Source organism: Stigmatopora nigra, chromosome 1 (genome assembly GCF_051989575.1).
Source record: "Stigmatopora nigra isolate UIUO_SnigA chromosome 1, RoL_Snig_1.1, whole genome shotgun sequence".
Classification (NCBI taxonomy): domain Eukaryota; kingdom Metazoa; phylum Chordata; class Actinopteri; order Syngnathiformes; family Syngnathidae; genus Stigmatopora; species Stigmatopora nigra.
Window position 1 is genome coordinate 5,511,316 of NC_135508.1, and position 22,516 is coordinate 5,533,831.

General features: G+C 37.4%; 2 protein-coding genes across 3 annotated transcripts in view; one reads left to right on the plus strand and one right to left on the minus strand.

Moving 5' to 3' along the window:
* Nucleotides 1-14,745, minus strand: part of pex14 (peroxisomal biogenesis factor 14) — a 47,101-nt gene extending 32,356 nt beyond the window's left edge. The window contains exons 1-2 of the mRNA XM_077727737.1: nt 14,665-14,745; nt 13,654-13,704 (exon numbers count right to left, since the gene is read on the minus strand). Of these exons, the coding sequence (XP_077583863.1) occupies nt 13,654-13,704; nt 14,665-14,700 (87 nt within the window). The 5' untranslated portion in view covers nt 14,701-14,745. The remainder of the gene's footprint in view (nt 1-13,653; nt 13,705-14,664) is intronic.
* A 30-nt stretch (nt 14,746-14,775) lies between these two features.
* On the plus strand, nt 14,776-21,389 carry dffa (DNA fragmentation factor, alpha polypeptide). 2 transcript variants are annotated; one of them, XM_077727748.1, is made up of 6 exons: nt 14,776-15,163; nt 16,498-16,656; nt 16,766-16,920; nt 17,524-17,722; nt 18,915-19,045; nt 19,790-21,389. In XM_077727748.1, the coding sequence occupies exons 1-6, from the start codon at nt 15,070-15,072 to the stop codon at nt 20,015-20,017; spliced, it is 966 nt and encodes a 321-aa protein (XP_077583874.1). In that variant the 5' UTR covers nt 14,776-15,069; the 3' UTR covers nt 20,018-21,389. The 2 variants fall into 2 exon arrangements, with proteins under 2 accessions (XP_077583874.1, XP_077583885.1); XM_077727759.1 differs by having other exon boundaries at nt 14,777-15,163; nt 18,918-19,045.
* Nucleotides 21,390-22,516: the final 1,127 nt, after the last annotated feature.

The window sequence follows — 22,516 nt, forward strand, 5'->3', positions numbered from 1 at the left end:
GTTTAAATGCATTTCTAATTGTGACATTGTTCCCACCTTAATATGACCTCTAGAGGAAGAAGCTACGCCTCATGGGAGCAGCTATAGAAAATTATTGACCCTATTACATGTCAGGAAGTGTGGCACTCTTCACTTATGTTACAGCAATGGCGAGCTATTTCAACTAGCTATTTCCTGCATGTCACCAAAGCACGTGGTCTAATTAGCGAATGTGAGACAATTGGGGGGGGGGGTTTCAAAATACTAACAATTCCTTTTATTCAGGTAAACAACCCAAACCATTAACTAGTAGTGTGCCAAGATAAGGTCATCGAAGATTAACCCATGGCACTTAAGGAAAACTACAATTTACTTAACTTCCACAAAACATGCCAGCCTTCCTTCCCTCAACTGCAATCCAGTAATGGATACTTTTTGTCTCAATTGGTCAAAATGTTTTCATACAATAATTTATTTCAGAAACACACATACAAAGCAGGAAGTAATCAATTTTAATTAGTTGATTTTTTTTCTCATTCGCATAAAATTCAATGTACTGCCATCGATCCCTTTTGTTCCTTAAGACAGTGTCTCTGCACTGTAATTTGAAGCCCCCTCTCCAAATAGTCAACGATGTTGTTCTATGACAAGCAAGATATGCTCATCAGCAAACTGAGCATGCATACTAGTATAACTGTGGATTGAAGGATTTTACCTCAAGTACAACTTTAACACACATGCACAACAGATGAAAACAGACATTCAGAACTTTAGACATTGGTCAATTGAGGGAATAGAATGTTTACAGTTATTATGTACATTGCATGCACACACTACATAAAAGGAGCTTTGGTCAACAGTAATTGAAATGTTACATTTTAACATCAAGTTGACCATTTTTTAAATTAATTTAATGAAAAAAAATTCTATGAAATTCATAATGTACACACATCTCATCTCATTTCATCTCATTTCATCTCATTTCATCTCATTTCATCTCATTTCATCTCATTTCATCTCATTTCATCTCATTTCATCTCATTTCATCTCATTTCATCTCATTTCATCTCATTTCATCTCATTTCATCTGATTTCATCTGATTTCATCTGATTTCATCTCATTTCATCTCATTTCATCTCATTTCATCTCATTTCATCTCATTTCATCTCATTTCATCTCATTTCATCTCATTTCATCTCATTTCATCTCATTTCATCTCATTTCATCTCATTTCATCTCATTTCATCTCATTTCATCTCATTTCATCTCATTTCATCTCATTTCATCTCATTTCATCTCATTTCATCTCATTTCATCTCATTTCATCTGATTTCATCTGATTTCATCTCATTTCATCTCATTTCATCTCATTTCATCTCATTTCATCTCATTTCATCTCATTTCATCTCATTTCATCTCATTTCATCTCATTTCATCTCATTTCATCTCATTTCATCTCATTTCATCTCATTTCATCTCATTTCATCTCATTTCATCTCATTTCATCTCATTTCATCTCATTTCATCTCATTTCATCTCATTTCATCTCATTTCATCTCATTTCATTTACTGAACCGCTTTATCCTCACTAGGGTCACGCGGGGTGCTGGAGCCTATCCCAGTTGACTTTGGACCAGAGGCGGGGGACACCCAGAATTGGTGGCCAGCCAATCGCAAGGCACAAGGAGACAAGCAACCATTCACGCTCCCACTCATACCTAGAGGCAATTTAGAGTGCCCCATCAACCTACCATGCATGTCTTTGGAATGTGGGAGGAAACTGGAGTATCCAGAGAAAACCCACACAGGCTTGGGTGAACAAGCAAACTCCACACAGTTGGACCGGCCTGGATGTGAACCCAGGACTCCCACTGTGAAGCCGACACGCTAAAAACTCATTCGCCGGGCTGTCCAAAATGTATACTCACTGTGCTAGCTGGCATTGACAATAACTTTCACGTTGAACCGTGTTTGAAGACCAGTTTTTAATCCCAAAAACAAATAAATACCCCCACTCAAAAAAAAAATGTCAGAAATGTAGAAATTTACAGTATTTACCCTCATGTGATTTCTCCAAAAATGTAATGGTAAATTAGCCAGATAAACCACTTGAGACATACCCTGCACCGTGTTGTCCTTGACATCATCAAGGCCCAGCGGGCTTTCACATTCAATTAGATGATTGAGGCGAAATGCAAGCGGCACCAGCAGCAAAGATGGTGAGGCTTGCGTCTAACAGACACACCGCAGAAGTTGTGTTGTGGTGTCAAGAGGACCAAGGCCTTCATCATGAACAACTAAGTGTGACAACCGTATATCCTTTAAACACACAAACACAATAATACTCAAGTTCGCTTGTGTGTGCCATCCTGCCACCTGCCAAATTGACTAATAAAACTGCAAGTGTAAGGGCAGTAACAATAGCCAAGTGTCTTTTATCGATCAAATTATTATATCTTGGATACGCCGTACAAACCTTACGACACTGCGGTCACAAAGACAACCAGACAGATTGTGACATTCTCGTGACATTATAATCACACGTCACCCCACTCGCCAGTCAATAGGCCGAGCGCGTTAATCGTGTGTCCTGGATCACCAATTTCATGGTCTTCAAATGGGGGGATGCAGGGGCAGGAATTGGTGGCATGACCCTCCACACATGGGTGAGAGTCCCCTATCCTTCTCAAAGAAGATCCACAAATGGAGCAGGGGAGAATTTGTCTGGGAATGAGCTCCGATGGCACATTGACTCCAGAGAGGATTAACATCACCATCTACAGGTTAGGGATGGTACATATATTTGCGAAGGCTCAAGAAAGCATGGTAGTATATACTCTGGTGTCTCGAAAAACCTGTCAAAATATATATGGACTCTTTTACCTAAACAATGGACGCAACGGAAGTAAAACTGTAATTGCCTTCAAAGGAGATAGAAGACAAATAGTACAGACTCAAGAAAAAATGTAGGTAAATTCCTTTACTGGAAGCCTCTAGCTATTTGTAAGGATATGACCTCCGGGAGTAGTGTAAGCATTAAGGGTGTGTGGTGCTGACAGCACAGAAACGTAAAAATCATCAGGCTCATAGAATTAGAAATTCTCTTTCTTCTATTTAAGCCCCTCCTGGAGTACACCGACGCGACAGCTAGTCACATCGAATAATCATTCTTCATTTCAACCTATCTGAACCGGTCAGGGTTTGCACTGATGATCTCGTTGTTGTAAAATGGCATGAAGTCAAAAAGTGTGGTATTATGTTTATCCATGCCATTTTAGCACAATACACTTAATCCTAGAAGACCCATTTTTTTTAGTTTTGTATCATATTGACAGAAAAGTGATGGATGAGATGGAGATTGAATTATTGGGGCCTTTTTGGAGCATTTTTACTGTATCATTTATTTTAAACGTGTCTGCGGAGTTGTACGATTTTCTGATAATTAATAAATACCATATTTTCACGACTATAAGGCTCACTTAAAAGTCTTACATTTTCTCCAAAATAGACAGTGCGCCTTATATATGGAAAAAAAACAAAACCAAAAACGAAAAACCACAACGTTCAGATATCAAAAAAACACAAACGCCTGAACTGAAACAATACTGTTAAATATGCAGATGCCATCATAGTTTACAAAATCTTCCATCATATAGCTCCTCCACCACGGCAAGATTTTATACAAAAAAATCCAAAACATCAACAACGGCTGGCTCTAGAGGTGACTGTGTAGTGAGTGTGCTTCATACCTGGAAGTCAATAGCAAATACCGTATTTTCACGACTATAAGGCACACTTAAAAGTCTTAAATTTTCTCCAAAATAGACCGTGCGCCTTATAATACAGTGCGCCTTATAATACAGTGTTCCTTATAATACAGTGCGCTTATAATATGGAAAAAATGTCATTCATTGAGGGTGCGCCTTATAGTCGTGAAAATACGGTAACCAAAAATTACATTTAGTGACCTTAACGCAAAATGTAACGTCAATGTCTTCTTGAATTTAAGTAACTTCTTTTATTATTGAAGGGATAGGACAAAAACATGTGTCCAGAAATAAAATGTTTTTCTGATGACTACAAGACTGTCAGAACAACTCAGAAGAAGAAAAATACCAATAACGCCATGTTACCAAGTCATGTTTGAGATTGGGGACAAGCAGAGTGCTTCACTCATTCCATCAGATTGCAGACTGCTAGAACAACCCATAAAAGAATCCTGGTTGTATTTATTGCAGAGGTAGTGCAATAAATAAAATCCAAATAGCTCTGAAGTTCATGGCAGCGAGAATGTACGGATCCATCTATGATTCTAATCAAAGAGAAAGCAAAATACCAGAGCCAGCAGAGCTGCAGAAGAAAACAAATGCAATATTCATGTTAATCACTGCATTAACTAGACGCTGACAGTCTTGACAATCGAGCAGTGATGGGGAAGTCTAGATGGTAAATAATTGTTAGGCGAACCAGAGGGGATGATTTTTTTTTTTCTGCGTACCAAGTTGTTTCCTCCTAATCTTCACTTGGGCCACACCAAACTGTTCACTTTTAAAAAGGAACACTAATGATTTTTTTCTTAAAACAGAGTTACATTGGGCCTTTTGCGTGTTGAAATGTACAGTAAGTAAATCCTAGAGCAGAAGTGGGCAAACTACGGCCCGCGGGCCACATCCGGCCTGCTAGGCCTTTTAATCTGGCCCGCTGACGTTGTCCAATTTAAAAAATATATATATATATTATTATTATTTTTATTCATTTTTTACCCTCCCCAAGATGTCGCCGTCACATGGAAGCCAGTGGCAGTAGCTCTGTCCACGATTGTTTTTCGTGTTTTACAGACACTATCTTTTTTTAAATTACATTTTAATATTTCTTAATACATTCCTTTTTACTTTGCATTGTACTTGATACTTTTTACTTTAATGATAAATGATGAGTATGTTAATACTTTAGTCCTTTTTTCTGTTTAATGTTTCATATGTACTGTTAACGGATGCACTTTTTTATATGTATCGTATCTTGTGCTGACCCGGCCCGTTTATCAAATTTTTAAAGTCAATGTGGCCCCCGTGCTGAAAAGTTTGCCCACCCCTGGTAAGTACATCTTGGAGTGAACTGTAAAGATACTAAATTGTGGCTTGCCTTTAAAGATTCTTCAAAATTCAAATTTGACAAACTTTTAAAGTTGGGGGTAAAACATATATTCATATAAAATAACAGAACTATGCACAAAGGATAATCTTATAGTGATAAAAAGCTTTTGAAGTGAGGCTAATTGGAGTGCATAAGTTACAGTTTGATGTGCTATTTAGTTTTAAGATGATTTATTTTAAGATCATTAGTAGCTTCATTTCTTTTTGTTTACGCTAATTTATTAGCGCGCACTATCTCTATTATAGATGCGTCAGATAAAGGCGCAATTTGGGATTCCTATTAGCATTTTGCTTTCATTGTTTTTAATCAAAGCCGGAAAAGTGGCACATTAGATATCAGGCATTGCCATTTTTGCCTGACATTTTATAAATGCACGCTTTTGCACAATACAGCCTGCGTTCAATCTATATAAAGTACAGTCAGAAATAAAGTACTAGAGCAAATTATTTTATTATTATTTATGCATGTATGACTCAATAGGGGGCAACTGAGACAAACAATGAAGTACTTGATTAGCCTAACTTCAGTTATCAAAGAAATATGACAATGAAAGCTAGGCCAATCAAATTTCAACCTGATTTATACGGTAACTGAATACAGATAGCTACATAAATGCATTATAATTTAGCACAGAGCCTTCCTATGACTTAACCTTAGCTCAAATAAGTTTTATTTAATTAAAAGCCTGCCCAAAATGGGGTAAAATCAATTTTAAATGTCAGATAATAGTGAATGTGGACGAAATGATGTGCAGATTGATTGTTTTATCTTCTTTAAAAGGCAATTTTGCTTAAAAAACAACAGCTACAGAGCAAAAAAAAACATCTGAACCATTGTTTTTTTAACACACACACCATAGAAGAGATTATTGAAGACAGAAAGTTAAAGAAAAAGGAGATATCATAAAACTATAACAAATATGCTGACAAATCAAAAGGTCCTGGTACCTGAATTACCATAGTCATTTACCTATTAAGGTGAAGATGCTTCCTGTCAATCAACAGCCATCACGTTCTCATTTTGCGGCGGAAAGCAGGGGTAATTGCTTCTCATACTAATCAACACAACTTGTGTAATTATGCCTTGAAAGTGACATTGGAGGCTGAGAGCGATGTGAGCAGTCTTGACAGCAAAGACGTCTCCGATTTATCAGGAGATTTCCAACCTCACAGTAAGAAGCCAATCCTCTCCACAACCAAGTCACTCACTTTAGTAGTTTCCAACCAGAAACACAAAGAAAAGATGATAAATCAAGCGGAAGTAATTACAAAGCAGAAAATGGAATGGTCCTCTACTTAGTGAGGCCACTTTTCCCGAGTACTGTAGCAAAATGACTATAGCGCAATTAAACCAGACTCATATTTCTACAGTTTCTCAAATAAACACACAATGACAGTTAACTAAATTACAGGAAAATGAGAAATTACTGAATCATTACCCGCCAGACTGTTTATATACCCAAGGCTACCGAGGCAAAACATGACACATTCTGAAGCCGACATTATTTTCTATTGAATTCTGTTTGATGACAATCTTCTCATATGGTTGCCAAACAAAACTCTATAAAAATAGGATTGACAATATAATAAACAAAAACAACTAAATTCTTGAGCTACATCTGTATCTAGTCACAATGTGGCACAGCCACAAGGTCAAAGTCAGGTCGACAATAATGGCAAAAAAAAGCCAATATGTGATGAAGATGATAAAATTCACACAAAATTATCTACCGTATTTTCAGGACTATAAGGCGCACTGCATTATAAGGCGCACCCTCAATGAATGACATATTTAAATTTTTTTACCGTATATAAAGCATAGTTGATTATAAGGCGCCCTGTCTATTTTGTAGAAAATTTAAGACTTTTAAGTGCGCCTTATAGTCGTGAAAATACGGTATTCACATCTTCAGGACGGAGGAATTTTTCAGTGAATTGAAGGATCCACAATTCTCTTATTGAAAGAAAAGACTAGATAAAAGGCTGAGTTGGCAAAGAAGATCCAAGGCCAGATAGAAGCAAAAACCACAAAATAGATCAAATTCATAAACTGAGTTGGAATCATCTGGGCTCATCATTTTCAATGATGCGGGTAGAACCAACAGAAAGAAGTCGCCAACATCAAAAAGAAGTCAACTCATAATTCTGGCACACTATTAGTGGAATAAGTAAAATGATTTCATCTGCAAACAGACAAAGAGGAGATTTATAGCTAATGAAAAGTTCTTAGAAAAAGGGAAAAAAAGGTGGGGTGCAATGGGGATGGCTCGTGGAACACAGCAACAATAAAAGGGTGGCCACTTCCTGTATCATTAACCACTGAAACAAATAGCGTATGACGCACCGTGATTGTTGTGCTGCACAAAGAATGAATAAATAAAGTTAAAACATTTCATATGGTGCCTAGATGTTTGGTTGCCGGACTTTTGGTCGCCGGACTTTTGGTCGCCGGTCTTTTGGTCGCCGGTCTTTTGGTCGCCGGTCTTTTGGTCGCCGGTCTTTTGGTCGCCGGTCTTTTGGTCGCCGGTCTTTTGGTCGCCGGTCTTTTGGTCGCCGGTCTTTTGGTCACCGGTCTTTTGGTCGCCAGTCTTTTGGTCCCTTTTGGTCACCGGTCTTATGGTGGCAGAGAGTTGACTGTTGAAACCAGCTCTCAAAATTATATTCATGAGAGAGAGATTAATATCTAAGAGAGAGAGTTTCATATTTAAGAGAGAGTTTAATATCTAAGTATTGCTTAATATCTAAGTATTGCTTAATTTCTAAGTACTATTTAATATCGAAGTACATTTGACCGGCGACCAAAAGACCAGCGACCAAAAGACCGGCGACCAAAAGGGACCAAGAGACCGGCAACCAAAAGACCGGCGACCAAAAGGGACCAAGAGACCGGCAACCAAAAAGGACCAAAAAACCGGCGACCAAATGTCCGGCGACCAAACGTCCGGCGACCAAACGTCCGGCGACCAAACGTCCGGCGACCAAACGTCCGGCGACCAAACGTCCGGCGACCAAACGTCCGGCGACCAAACGTCCGGCGACCAAACGTCCGCCGACCAAACGTCCGCCGACCAAACGTCCGCCGACCAAACGTCCGCCGACCAAACGTCCGCCGACCAAAAGACCGGCCATGATTTCATATCAGTAGGTTCAGGTTTCATCCCACCTTCAAAGAAAGGTACTCTGAAGAATTGTCAAAATTGACTCAATCGAAAGTAATCCCAACTATTTAACTGGCATGCCAGAAATGATCCAGTTGCTCATGTTCACTTACACAGCCAGTAATTACACAGAGGCCAAACTAGTGCCTGCCACCTAGTGACCATCTTCTTCAATAATCATGAAATATCTCTGAGCTTCTTGCCCCCGCTCGGACCATAACTCTCCTTTATGGCGGACAACTCCAATAAAGGATTACAATTACAATTAAAGTAATGAGCAAAGAGGAAAAAGGAAAGATCTCTGAAGGTTCCCTTGACTAACTAAATGGTAGCCTAGTTTCCTGACAGAATTGAGTTAACATAGCAGAATCATTAGTGACTCGCAAATAATTAATTTGCAGAGTGCTGAAACTTGCAGGCCCTAAAATTTGAAATAATGGATATTAAAAAGTGATGAATGTGAAACATGAATTATCACAGATGAGAAGAAGCTACATTTTACATTTTGCAACAATTCTATTGACACCTCAGGAGAAAATTACCAATGGTGCTTTGAAAGTAGCGCTTGTGACTTCCTTAAAGTACACAGTTAATATACAGTACAGATATGAAATCAGGAATCTTCTAACTCTACAACATATGAAGAAATTAGCTTGTCTGAGTAGCTAACTACTGCCTCTCCCAGATCTTTTTTTTTTCTACTGGGCGTATCCGTCAGACAAAGCAAGCAATTTGAGTATTGATGGCAGACAGATGTTTTTTTTTTTTAAACTCAGCAAAGACAACTTAATTTATAAATTAGGTCTGCAAACAGTTACTGTACCAAGACTTAATTGTGAACATGTCCCGAATTTTTCGGAATATAAGTTGCACCAACTAAATAATTCTCGATGTAAAGGAAATAGAGAAAACCCTCCACACAGGAGGACCGACCTGGAATTGAACCCAGGACCCCAGAACTCTGAGGCTGACATCTTTAGTGTGTTGTGGATGGATGGGCAACTTGAATTACAAAAATCAACAAGTAATATGCACAGTAAGAAAGAGTAGAGAAGAAAATAGAGTATATTGTGGACCTATAAGAGTAAATTGTGGACCTATAAGTGTTACCCCAACACAAATATTGTCCAGCTGTCCAGAGCAGGGGTAAAGAACCTATAGCTCAGGAGCCACATGTGGCTCTTTTGATGAGTGCATCTGGCTCCTTGCTAACCTGTGAGCTAAAATATGGAAACCACTGATGACAGAACTGAGATATCACATCTAGAACTGCTTTAATCTTTATTTTTTTTTGCAGTAGACTCTTCTGGAATGCATCCTCTCATTGATTAGCAACAGCATAAGAATATTTCAAAATATATTCATTTTTTTCCACTTTAAAAGTGGTGAAGTTACAAAAGAAATTGATAAAGGCACTCGTTTACATGTATGTATTTTGACTTTTAAATGCATTGTATGGCTCACAAGGAATAACAATGGAAAATATGAAATGTTTGTGGCTCTCTTTGTCAAAAAAGTTCAAGACCTCTGGTCCAGTTGAAAGGCTGTTAAATGCATTCATTGATATTATAGTTAAGCATATCACCACTATGTATGTTACAGTCTTGCATCATAAGGAAAAACTATCTTTTTTGAAATTCAGGCCTAACATAAGCGGAACAGCTGCTTGCCTGTGAGGCAGGCAGAGGAACAGCAGTAAATGATTGTGAAGAAGAAAGGCTTCAAACAAAGTAAAAATGGATTAATAGCAGCAGCAGTGGTGGTGGTTTCATACAGATTATTTACACCACACACACACACATCTTGTGCCAAGTATGCAGGTGCCCTTACCCTGCAGACTTCTGTCCCTAAACAGTACACCTCTGTAGTGACAGTGGCTGCGAGAGGGCGACAGAAATTTGGAGACTGCTGACTGCTGCAACAGATCACTTCAAAGCAGCTTATTTAACACTCGTTAAATTTTTCATCATAGTCGCTAAATATCCTGGGGAAGTAGAGCTTTTGAAGTTGCTGCAATTCTTTCTTCAACTCTAAAAATAAATGCGGGGAAAAACATAAACAGTTAACATTATGTACACCTGACAAAGGGTTGAAAAGTCACTATAATTAAACTTTTATGAGTTTATCAGTATTCTGTGGATAAAAAAATAACAATAAATGAACAAAACTTATATAAAGTCTTAAAATAGTATTCTGTGGATTAAGAGAAATCAGCAAATAAACAAAACTTATATAAAGTCTCAAAATTTTATATTTATTATTTATTTTAAATATATTTTTAAAATTGCCAGATGTGAGGGTGTTGCAAATAAATATTTTTTGTTCCAATTAAGGTGGTAAATCGATACAGTTGTTTTTATTTGGGCATTTATGTTCTCAAGGCAAAATTCGGTGTTAGAACTGTGACCATAGATATCACATTTATAGGCTAATCGACACTCTGAGCCAAAATGGATGGGCGTTGTCACTTGTCAGCCATTTCGTGTTTATAAAAATTGAGAATACTGATGAAGCAACGGCAAAAATATGATGTACTTAACTCACAGGTATTTTTTTTCATGGATTGTCTTTTCCACCTGAGAGTACTTGTTTATTTCACATCGTTAAAGGCATTAATATGGTTTTCATATGGGTCTCCCACACAGGTGTCAAAGTGGCGGTCTGGGGGCCAAATCTGGTCCGCCACATCATTTTGTTTGGCCCGAGAAAGTAAATTGTGTGCCAACTTTCTGTTTTAGGATGAAATTAAAATTAAGAGTATAGGTGTATATTAAATCTCCCGATTTTCCCCCTTTTAAATCAAAAATTGTAATTTTGTAATCATTTTTCTGTGTTTTTAGTTCAAATATAATTTTATAAAATCTAAAAATATATTTTAAAAAAGCTAAAATAAACATTGTTTTATGTCTATAAAAAACTGAATATTCAGGGATTTTACTCCAGTTCTTTTAATCCATCTATAAAAAAAAAATCTAAATATTATATCTAAAACGGTCCAGCCCACATAAAATCAAGTTAACGTTAATGCGGCCCGCGAACCAACCCGAGTCCGACACCCTTGGTCTACCATGTTGTCATCACCGCAAAAATGTATTTATTAAATATTATTACTACAAAAAAGAGATGGATGGGGTGGAGTTTCCACAGGCTGGGTCAAGTAATGGGCAAAAAGCTATGCCAGAGGAAACAGGCGGCTGGCAAAGACTGGTATACCAGTCACACATGGTCCACCCAGTCTCTCCAACAGGTTTTGCTCTGCCCTACTAACCTTAATTGCAGGAGAGGCAGTGGCAATGCCCCTCCTCAGCTGGACCCACTACCACAAAGAAAAGTCCACATGGTACATGTGGCAGAGCCTGCTGATTTGGACTAGGTAAGTCAGAACCTTTTAACGTCACTGGTCTCCTCAGTTTGACATGCACATGTGGACATAAATGTTATACAAATGTGTGCTCTTTTGCCTCTCTTTTTTTTCTGTCTGGCCTTTCTCTCACTCTCTTGCTCACTTGCTGAATGCCCTCCCAACCCTGCCAGCGCTCTCTTTCCTCTCATCCAGATAAAATCCTTTCAGACACAAATTTCAATTATTCACCTCATCCAAATAATGCCATGTGACAAGAATTATCCCTACTGTAATAATCCACTTAACTGGGAAAGAGCAGCTCATCAAAAAGAGAAAGGGGAAAAGGGACTGAAAGTCAGGGCAATAGTGTGTTTTTGTGGGTGTGTTTGTGTGAGTGTGTGTGTGTTGTTACTTGTCAACCAGTCTAAAATGTGAACCCTACTAACAAGAATTCCTTTCCTTTCTGAAGAGTCTCTGCTGAGTAGGGATGATGAAATTGAAGTAAATTGAAAGAAAGCCTGAGAGAATGCTCCCATAATCAATAAACCCAGGATTAAATTAGCCATGGCATGAAGGAATGATATTGGGGGGGTTGGAAGGGGAATGAATGATTGTCAATGACATTGAGACTTGCTGGTTGAACAAACCACTAGTAATCAGGATGCTTTGGAAATGAAATTTAAGCATAGCTTGTGAGGAAAATGTTGTAGAGGAAGGAGAAAAACTGTGTTTTACTTCCGTTTTCTAAAAACAAGTTGTATCTTGGTATAAAATTGTGATTAGTTGCTTGTGAACTGATGAAAATGAATTACTGTGAATGTGAGGACACATTGATCACGGACACTATTAAAAATACATAAATAAATAAAATAAAAATAACATGTACATTATGAGCAATGTTCCCTCTAAGCTGTGCGCAATTGCGCACTACTCTCGTCTTCTCTGCGCAGCAGCAATCATATGACGTGCAGTAAATAAAATCCAAACTTTTTTTTTTAAACCCCTTTCCCCATGATGGCGACGTTTAAGCGGCAGCCAGTGGTAGTAGCTCTGTCCACTCTTATTTTTTTCGTGTTTTACAGCATGTTTTACATGAAAAAATTAGAAGTAACATTGACATGCACCTGCTTATGGCAAGTGTGATACTGGTGTGCCCATAGCGAACAATAATGTCGCTCACACTGGTACTCAGTGTGTTCAGGGACGTTGTCTTTCTGCTCAGACCAACGAAAAATTAGAGGGAACATTGATTATGATGAGTAAGGTATAAATAATCCATTTGAATCATGCTACAGTGCTACAGATAGATTTATACATACATGGCATATGTGGGTGACATCTCAATCTTCATATTCCAAAATAACTTAGGTTTAACCGTATTTTAGACTTCTGAGGGAAAATAATTTTCTTTATTTTACTTGAAATATTTTTTGCTGAAATATGTAGCTTCCCCAGTGTTTTAAATAGTGTATGAGTAATATTACTATAACTGCACACACACACATATGATCCGTTCTGCTATTGATACTGTTTCCGTTTTATTTTATTTTTCCACCATTCAATAATGGTGAATGAAAAGATGTTCCTAAAACTGATTTAGGAATAGCAGTGGGAAGGCAGGCGGCCTTAAAAATTGTCAATAAAATAATACCTCAAAAGGTTATATTACATAGATGCCATTGTTGCTCATTTTCACTCTTATCCAACTTTGGTCAAGGTCCCAGGCTCTACCATAATAATTGTCTCTTGGCAATTTAGAAGGTTATACATACTTGAAAGAAGGTGCATGATTGAGAATCATGACATGCTGCATAATTAAGAGTATTGCACCCATCATTTATTAAAATATTCATTGCAACATGTTTTCTTGATTACACAAGATTAAAATAACTGATAAGTACTCACTACTGTGTGCTTGCTTTAAAGAGAATCATAATACAGATTTTTTTTTTTGCAATAGTATAGTCCTAGGCTTTATCAGTTAAGTTGTCTTGAATAAATTAAACGTTGACTCCTTACCAGAGCATCTCTGGGGGGAGCTGATGAATCACTGCCGGCTGAAATGACTGCCTAAAAGAGTAAACAAAAGTAGTGTTAGACTGCCACCTGCTGGATCATAAATACAATGGCTGCTTACCACGATGCAGAGGTCGTTTTATGCAGTTGAACTAATTAAATGTGACTTAAAAGTTTGTTTTAAAAGTTTACTTTTATCACAAAGAGGGGACAGGCCTGGAGAGTTATTCCATAGTTCAACTGGCAATATCGACTAGAGACTTGTTCAAACAATTATAATACAATGTTCATTATTTTATTATATTCATATATTATATAGTACACACACTAAAAATAACACTTTGATGAAGAGAGCCATATACAATTCATATTTTCTAATGTTATTCCTTGATAGCCATTCTCCGAATTTCAAAGTCAAAATACATATAAATGGGTGCCAATGTTTTTTGTAATTTCACCACTTTTTAAATGGAAAAAACTACTTTTCACATGCTTATGCAGTTGCTAATAAATGAGAGCATGCATTCCAAAAGAGTCTAATGAAAAAAAAAAATTAAAGCAGCTCTATATGTAGTATCTGGTTTCCATATTTTAGTTCACAGGTTAGAGCCAGATCCACCCATCAAAAGAGCCACATGTGGCTCCCGAGCCATAGGTTCCCTACCCCTGGTGTATAGCAATTCTTGCCATATGAAGGAGTTAACTTTGTAATGATGGCCCACATGTACACACAGTCCATGACGCACTGTTTTGTTCCAGTATTTAAAATACACGTCATCTTGCTCGATACCAATGTACATGAATGTAACAACACTTGGAGTGGAAATCTCGTCAATCGGTTAAGCGAGTCAACTTCTAAAGGCATTCGAAAGCTTCTGAGCATTGCTAAATGCTACAATGCTAACGATCTCCACGGGAATACAGTCAGATAAGAGCAAGGTGATAGAAAATGTAAACAACAACTGAACACTACATGATATTCAAGTCAAGTGACATGATTTGATAAATGTTGACCTGTGTTGATTGATCAGACTGGTTCGACGATGCCATCTTCTTGTCAACACTGAAGATTGTTCGATGTTCGATTAATTGTGCCTGGGGGTCAAAGTGCATTGTTTGTTGTTTTTTTTAAAGCGGTTGGCACACTTCCGAATTTGCACGCTCACTCAACCAAAACATTACATTAAATAAAATTTAAAAAACTATAAAATATTCCATTCCATGTCGTTTTCTTTGGAAATAGTTTCTGAAGTTTTAATAAAATAGCTCTGTGCACGACATCGTGTAGTACGCACGCTCGAACGAAAGTACTACATATCCCATAGTTCTTAGCGTCATTGCCTTACCCGTTTTCAAAACTGTCAAAGAAAGTGTCTCCGGCTTCTTTTAATCTTTAAACTCGGGCGTTTTTTGGACATAATGGGGGATCGGAAGCCGTGTAAGGTTTGTAACTTTACACGACAGAAATCATATGGTTTGGTGGTTCCTTCGCTTGAAGAGCTGAAGATTAAAGGTGAGATGATGCACATTTAGGACGGAATGTTATTGATTCATAGCTTGATAACATTAAAAACATGTGATCTGTAGACCAAAAGTACAGTTAAAATTGAATGTCAAACATTTTTTGAATGAAAATGTGATCCTCATTCATCTATTGATTAACTCCCAGTAACTATAGGTACAGAATGGTAACAAATGTATTGTTCAAGTGTTACTAAGTACTTTTCTCAGCTCATGCTGAAGCCATAGTTAACCAATTTGTAGCTAATTTCTTTTAAAAGTTAAATAACCAGTGTTTTGGGGGGAAAAAAATCCAAACCCATGTCTAAATTGTGTACTTGCATATAGCAATGGTAATTATTTTTAATCATGAGTCCAAAATGACAGCAATACTTTGCCAACAGTGTGACAAAATAGGTTAAGCGTTTTTCGTCTAGCAACATTTCTGACATGATGAAACTTGTGCACGAGTTGATGTGGAATGATGTTGAGAAATACAGCCGCCCTCTTCTCCTGTCTGCTCATTCCTTTCAAACTCGTCACCAGGCAGGCGTTGGCCAAAAAGCTTTGATTTGCCTGAACTCACAAACTTACACTTTAAGAGCATTAAACCACCTCTTACACTGGTAAAAAAAAATCATCCTCCAAATCAATAGTTACTTGAAAGGGATCTTGACCTAGTGAAATATTTACTAGCTGTCTTTGCTCAAGAAGACTCGACTGGTCGCCATTCACGTAACGCCTTGGAAGTCTTAGGGCCATGATAAACATGTGTGATCATGTATTGAGGGGAAATTAGCAGAAAAAGGCAGACTGCATGCACACTGGAAACAATCTGGAAAAATCACAAAATTGTATGATTCTGCTGAAGTGAATAATAGGTTCACCATTAAGTATTCTCAAGTTCACCTTTCAATAACAGGCATCTGAGATCATGTCCTTTTATTCCTGCAAGAAGAGAATCGATCCACACGCGCCTCAGGTCAGATGACACTGAAGACCCCGGTGTAATTTTTGCTAAAATATTCATAAGATTTAAACAACATGCATAACAGTAGTCTAAACATTATTTGGAGTCTCATAACAATTTGTCTCAGTTCTCAAAACTATTGCAATGTCTGTCGAACTAATTTATTTTGCAAGAGATGTATTAAAATGCTTTGTATTAATGTCACATTGATAATAATGTTGAACCTAACATTCCTAATAAGCAAAGCGTTCATATATGTAATGTTTAATATCCAATATAAGGCAAAGTGTTCATCATTGCATGCACATATATATAATGATTATATTTCAAGCAGATTTATAATAATGATAAACCTAACAGTGATCAATTGTTTTCAGGAAGTGAGTTTCTGGGTTACACACCGCAAGACCCAGTCACGGTAGTCTTGGAAGACGATGGGACAATAGTCAAAGATGAGGCCTATTTTTTGTGTTTACCCTTAAATACAAAGTTTATGCTGCTGCATGAAAAGGAGACATGGTCGCCACTTCGCAGGGGTGAGTTGGTTTTTCCTTCAGCTTGAACTGTATTTCTCAATATGTGGGGGCGTGGTTCATGTTTTAATTTCACTGTGGTATGTGCTCTATTGTATAATTTGTGTTATAGTGGATGGTGGCACAGCATGGATGGCGAGGGATTCCATGATGCTCGAAAGTGACGTTGTGGATGCGGCTCTTGTTGGTGATCCGTGGTTGGAGTTGGCCGTGCAGTTGAAACAGGACCTGGCCAGTGTCATTCTCATGTCTGAAGAAGACTTACAGGTGTGGAGGAATTAGTCTAGTTTGTTGACTCTATATATATTTAGAGCACGTGTCAAAGTGGCGGCCCGGGGGCCAAATCTGGCCCTCCGCATCATTTTGTGTGGTCCGGGAAAGTAAATCATGAGTGCTGACTTTCTATTTTAGGATTAAATTAAAATGAAGAGTATATATGTATATTAAATTTCCTGATTTTTCCCCTTTTAAAGAAATCATTGTAATTTTTTAATCCATTTTTCTATGTTTGTAAGTTCAAAAATAATTTTGTAAAATCTAAAAATATATTTAAAAAAAGCTAAAATAAACATTGTTTTAGATCTATAAAAAAATGAAAATTCGGGGATTTTAATCCAGTTCTTTTAATCCATTTATTTAAAAAAAAATGAAATATTATATCTAAAATGGTCCAACCCACATGAAATCAAGTTGACGTTAAAGCGGCCGTGAACCAACCCGAGTCTGACACCAAGATTTAGAAAGAAAGCGGGAGAGAAAGTCAAATCTATCACCCTGCAGTATCTGTATAAGCCAATACAAACACTGACTCCCATTATTTATCCTCTAAATGAGTACTTTGTGTTGAATCAGCATCACATGTTATTTCAGAGCTTAGTGGACGTCCCTTGCCCTGAGCTAGCTACTGCTCTCGGCTTCCCAGAAAAGAAGACGGAAAATCTTCAAGAAACACTGCAGAGAGTTCTGGATCGCCGAGAAGAGGAGAGGCAATCTAAAGAGTTGCTGCAGCTCTTCCTTAAAGCAGTGGAGAAAGAAGAAGGACAGACTTTGGAACAGACCAGTGATGAAGGTACGTTGAAAAAAAGCACGTTTAAAAAGGAATATATTTTAGCAGTCACAACTGGGAAGTGGGATGAGCAGGGGTAGGGAACGTACGGCTCAAGAGCCATATGTGGCTCTTTCCATTGGTGCATATGGCTCTCCACTAACCTGTGAGGTAAAATATGGAAATCACTAGTGAGAGAGCAGAGTCCCCAACGCACCAATAGGAGTGTCACGTCGACATAGTGGCGTTGAGACTAGCTCTAGCATCACTTTAATCATAATTTAGTTTTTCATTATTCATCTCAGTTATACAGATTGATTAGCAACAGCATAACTATGTTGTCAAAAGATTTCAGAGACTTTTTGTGGTTAAAAAGTGATGAAATGACCAAAAAATAAAAATAAAAACACATTTTCATATATTTTTACTTTTAAATTCTAAGAATGGCTCTTTGGCAATAACATTAGAAAATAAGAATAGTTTATGGCTCTCTCTTTTAAAAAGGTTCCCGTCCCCGGTCATAGTCTAAAGTACCATACTTTCACGACTATCAGACACACTTAAAAGTCTTAAATTTTCTCCAAAATAGACAGTGTGCCTTATAATACAGTGCGCCTTATAATACAGTGCGCCTTATATATGGAAAAATGTCATTTGTTGAGGGTGCGCCTTATAATGCGGTGCGCCTTATATATGGAAAAATGTCATTCGTTGAGGGTGCGCCTTATAATGTGGTGCGCCTTATAGTCGTGAAAATACGGTACATTGTTGAATTAGGTTTTCCTGTCTGGATTTGGTCCGTTCACCCTGCTCTTGAATTTTTTCCAGGTTATTTCCTAGAACAGCATTTTCTTATTACATTGTACCTTCATCACTGTCATTTTAATTGTATTTTTCTGACTCAGCCATATTTCAAATCCTTATTTTTCCCACTGCCTACACCAAAGTCCAGTGAAAGAACCACTGTTGGGTGGCTGAAACAGTGTTCTTAAAGTTAATAGATAAAGATAAATGTACTAATGCATTTTATTTTATCCCTGGTACTTTATAGTCTGGAAAATATGCCGTTAAAATTACTTTCACCATCAATGAGAGACGTTACTCTTCTCCTTGTACCCACTAGGTGGAACTATTGGCACATTTGGCTTGCACGATCCCCGGGAAGCTGACCAAGTTAATGAACCGCAATGAGTAACATTTTCCTTTCTTTATGGAGCAGTGAATGTTAGTGCGGATGTTCCCGATGGAATGGAGGTGGATCAAGCTTCTGGATTCATTTCCAGGACTTTAATGGTTCTTAAAGGCAAAACAAGCCCAGAAACCAGACTTTCAACTGAAGATCTTCAGGTGATACACACTTTTGTTTTGCCCTTTCTTGACCAAATGCAAGCAACTTCTTTCTATCAACTCTTTTATATAGAGTATAATTATAAATGGATATTCAGGTGTGTACAAAACAACCCATTTGAAACTCCCAATTTAAAAAAAAATCCTATTTTGAGCAGAATTGTCAACATCATGATTTTTTTCCCGCCAACATATGCATGTATTTATTCTTTTCATTGATTCCAATTGTTAACAGTTATGCAATCCCAAAAAAATATATCATCACTGTTCATATCATCCAATGACAGTTAACAAAAACAGTACTATATACAGTGTTCCCTCGGTTATTGCGGTTAATGGGGACCGAGACCATCCGCGATAAGTGAATTTCCGGGAAGTAGGGATTCCCCTTCAAAAATGCTTAATTTGAATTTAATTATAAAAAAAAAATAAACTTTTGTTTAATTTATTTATTTAATTTATTTTTACCCCCCCCCCCTGTATACAGTACACCATATTAGAGTGAGTGAAATTCATGTTATAACAAAAAAAACCTGTAAAATATGTTGTTTCAATGTAATATTTGTATTTTTTTTCCCCCAAAAAAATCTGCAAAGCTCTGAGTCCACGGTAGCTGAACCGCAAAGTAGCGAGGGAACACTGTAGCAACATTTGAGTGTAGTACAGCTCTCAATACTAGTGTAAATTCATTAAGATTTACTAACCTATCTACAATGCAATAAAATTTGCCAAATTTCTGTTCAGATGGTGGTGGCCAAAGGGGTTGATGTGATGCAGCAGGTTCTAGGCTGGGACAAAGTTAGGACATCAACTCTGCTTCAAGAGTGCGAGTCCGAATTAAACCGGCGTCTTCAGCAAGTCCAGGTCGTACAGTCAATGAGGGGCAACACGCAACAGGGGGATAACAACCAGTCATCTAATGAGAAGAATCACGAGGAATGCACAGAAATGCCATCTCAAAGGAGGAAGTAGGTCTGTTAGCTTAGCTGTGCACAGACTCTTAACAGTTTACGCTGACTGCCTCAGGGCCATCGGAATGATTTCGCACTGGGGTACTGGTACTATCGTTATAGCTGGATTAAGAATAAATGCCAACAAGATTTATGTTTGTAGTATTGGGTAGAACTTTAAAACCACTTTTTGCCTCAAGTAGAAATAGACATTTTTTAAAAAGGTTGGGTTTTACCTCAAATGTGTGATAGATAATACCAAGTTACAGATGGTGGATGAGAAGATCCTATGGAGAGAAAAAAAACATCTCATTTAACCCTGTGAAATTTAATGGCTACTTTTGATATTACAAACGGTTGAGTGTGGAAACATGGATAAAGATGGCTTGTTATTATAAATATAATGGAAATGAGATCTGTGTCTTAGATGCAGTTTAGTGTTTGTTTTGTATCTCCTATTTGCTGAAAGAGGCCAGTACATTTTAAATATATAAAAGTATTTGTTTATAAATCAATTCCCTGTTTATTTTCATATTCGTTCTTAGAAATATCAAATATGAACATCCATCCATTCGTAGGGATTACCTGACAAAGAGACACCCTTTTAGTACCTTTGAACAGTTTAGTCAATTAACTCTCACAAGCAACAGGGGTATATGCAAATCCCATATTAGAAGGACTGATCGAAGATTTAAACACAGTGTGCTACACTGTCTTGGACAATGTTCCCTCTAATTTTTCGTTGGTCAGGGCAGAAAGACAACCTTCCTGAGCGCACTGAGTAGCTGTGTGAGTGACATCATCATTGCTCGCTATGGGCACACCAGTATCACACCTTCCATAAGCAGGGGTATGTCAATGTTCCCTCTAATTTTTCATGTAAAACATGCTGTAAAACATGGAAAAACATAAGAGTTGACAGAGCTACTGCCACTGGCTGCCGCGTAAACGGCGCCATTATGGGGAAAGGGGTAAAAAAAAGTTTGGATTTTGTTTACTGCAAGCCTTATGATTGCTGCTGCGCAGAGAAGACGAGAGTAGTGCGCACCTTAGAGGGAACATTGGTCCTGGCTAATGTGCCTCTAAAATCACTATTTTGTGCGTTATCTCTAATATACAGACTTAAAAATAAAAACTTGGGTCGGTTTGGTCCCCCCCATGTATCCAGTCTTATTTTCAACTTATTCCTCATTAAACTTCACATGAAATTTCTGTACATATCGCTACAAATGCCTGACCTGATGATAGAAATCTTGCCAAAGTTGTGGGTACGTACAACAATAGTGCTAAGATCTGTACTATGCAAATTATTTTGTGTAAAGCACGACCTTGCTTGCGTTTAAGTCGAGTGCACAGACTAATTTATCATTTTCCTAATAAAGAGTTCGACACCATATGATGTTCTTCATTTCATGTATGTAAGCTTCACTGCACATGTCAAGCCAACAATCGTGAATATAGACAACTCCATCTTTGAGATATGTCAAGCCACCGTGAGGCCACCCACCGTTAAGAAACTTAGGGGAGGTACTATTTGTTTAGCAGACACATGATGTAGGCCCATGTGAGTCATGTAAGACTAAATCATCTGGTGGACACATCATAGTGCATTCGATTTTTCACGTGGATGAGCCATGTGCACACTGAGTGGTCCCTGCGAGCATGGTTTTAATTATTTGAACATGTGTGACGTATATTAGAATCGTGCATGATACGCAAGACTCGATTTTCCTTCCACCTTTTTAAACTGGGTAAGGTCAGAGTTTGCAAAATAATTAAATCTATAGTTCAGGTGAAAATATTTTGCAGCATTTAGCTGTGAGACAGCTACTTATTTAGATTCAGCTGGGTTTTTGTGTTAGCCGCCCATTTATTGCTTTTATACTATTGTTTAAAAGTCCATAGTACAGGTTTGAATTGTGGACAATAGTGAATTACACCTACAATGTTTTATGTTGGTTCATGATCAATTCTGTGATATTTATCAAATTTAAATTTGTTTCAGGATAAAATAACATTTTTATCTGACATCAATTACAGCTAGGGTGTCAGACTCGGGTTAGTTCGCAGGCCGCATTAACGTCAACTCGATTTCATGTGAGCCAGATCATTTTAGATATAATATTTAGATATTGTTTTAAAAATTAGATTCTAAGAACTAAATTAAAAGCACTAAATATTCAATTTTTTATAGATCTAAAAAAGTATTTATTTGAGCTTTTTTGTCAGTAAGGGAAAATCTCTTAATCATTTTGTTCCATATTAAAGTGGAAAACTGAAAATATATTTATATATTTTGAGATTTTACAAAATGATTTTTTTAACTAAAAACACAAAAAACATGGATGAAAAAATTGCAATTATGGATTAAAAAGGGGAAAAATCACGAAATATAATATACATCAATAATCTTCATTTAATTTTATCCTAAAAGAGAAAATCAGCACTCATGATTTACTTTACCGGGCCACACAATATGATGCGGCGGGCCGGATTTGGCCCCCGGGCCACCACTTTGACA

Coding starts and splice junctions, on each gene's coding strand:
- dffa (XM_077727748.1), top strand. CDS start 15,070: ATGGGGGATCGGAAGCCGTGTAAGGTTTGTAACTTTACACGACAGAAA. Junction 16,657..16,765: donor ATGGTCGCCACTTCGCAGGG/GTGAGTTGGTTT, acceptor TTTGTGTTATAG/TGGATGGTGGCACAGCATGG. Junction 16,921..17,523: donor TGTCTGAAGAAGACTTACAG/GTGTGGAGGAAT, acceptor ATGTTATTTCAG/AGCTTAGTGGACGTCCCTTG.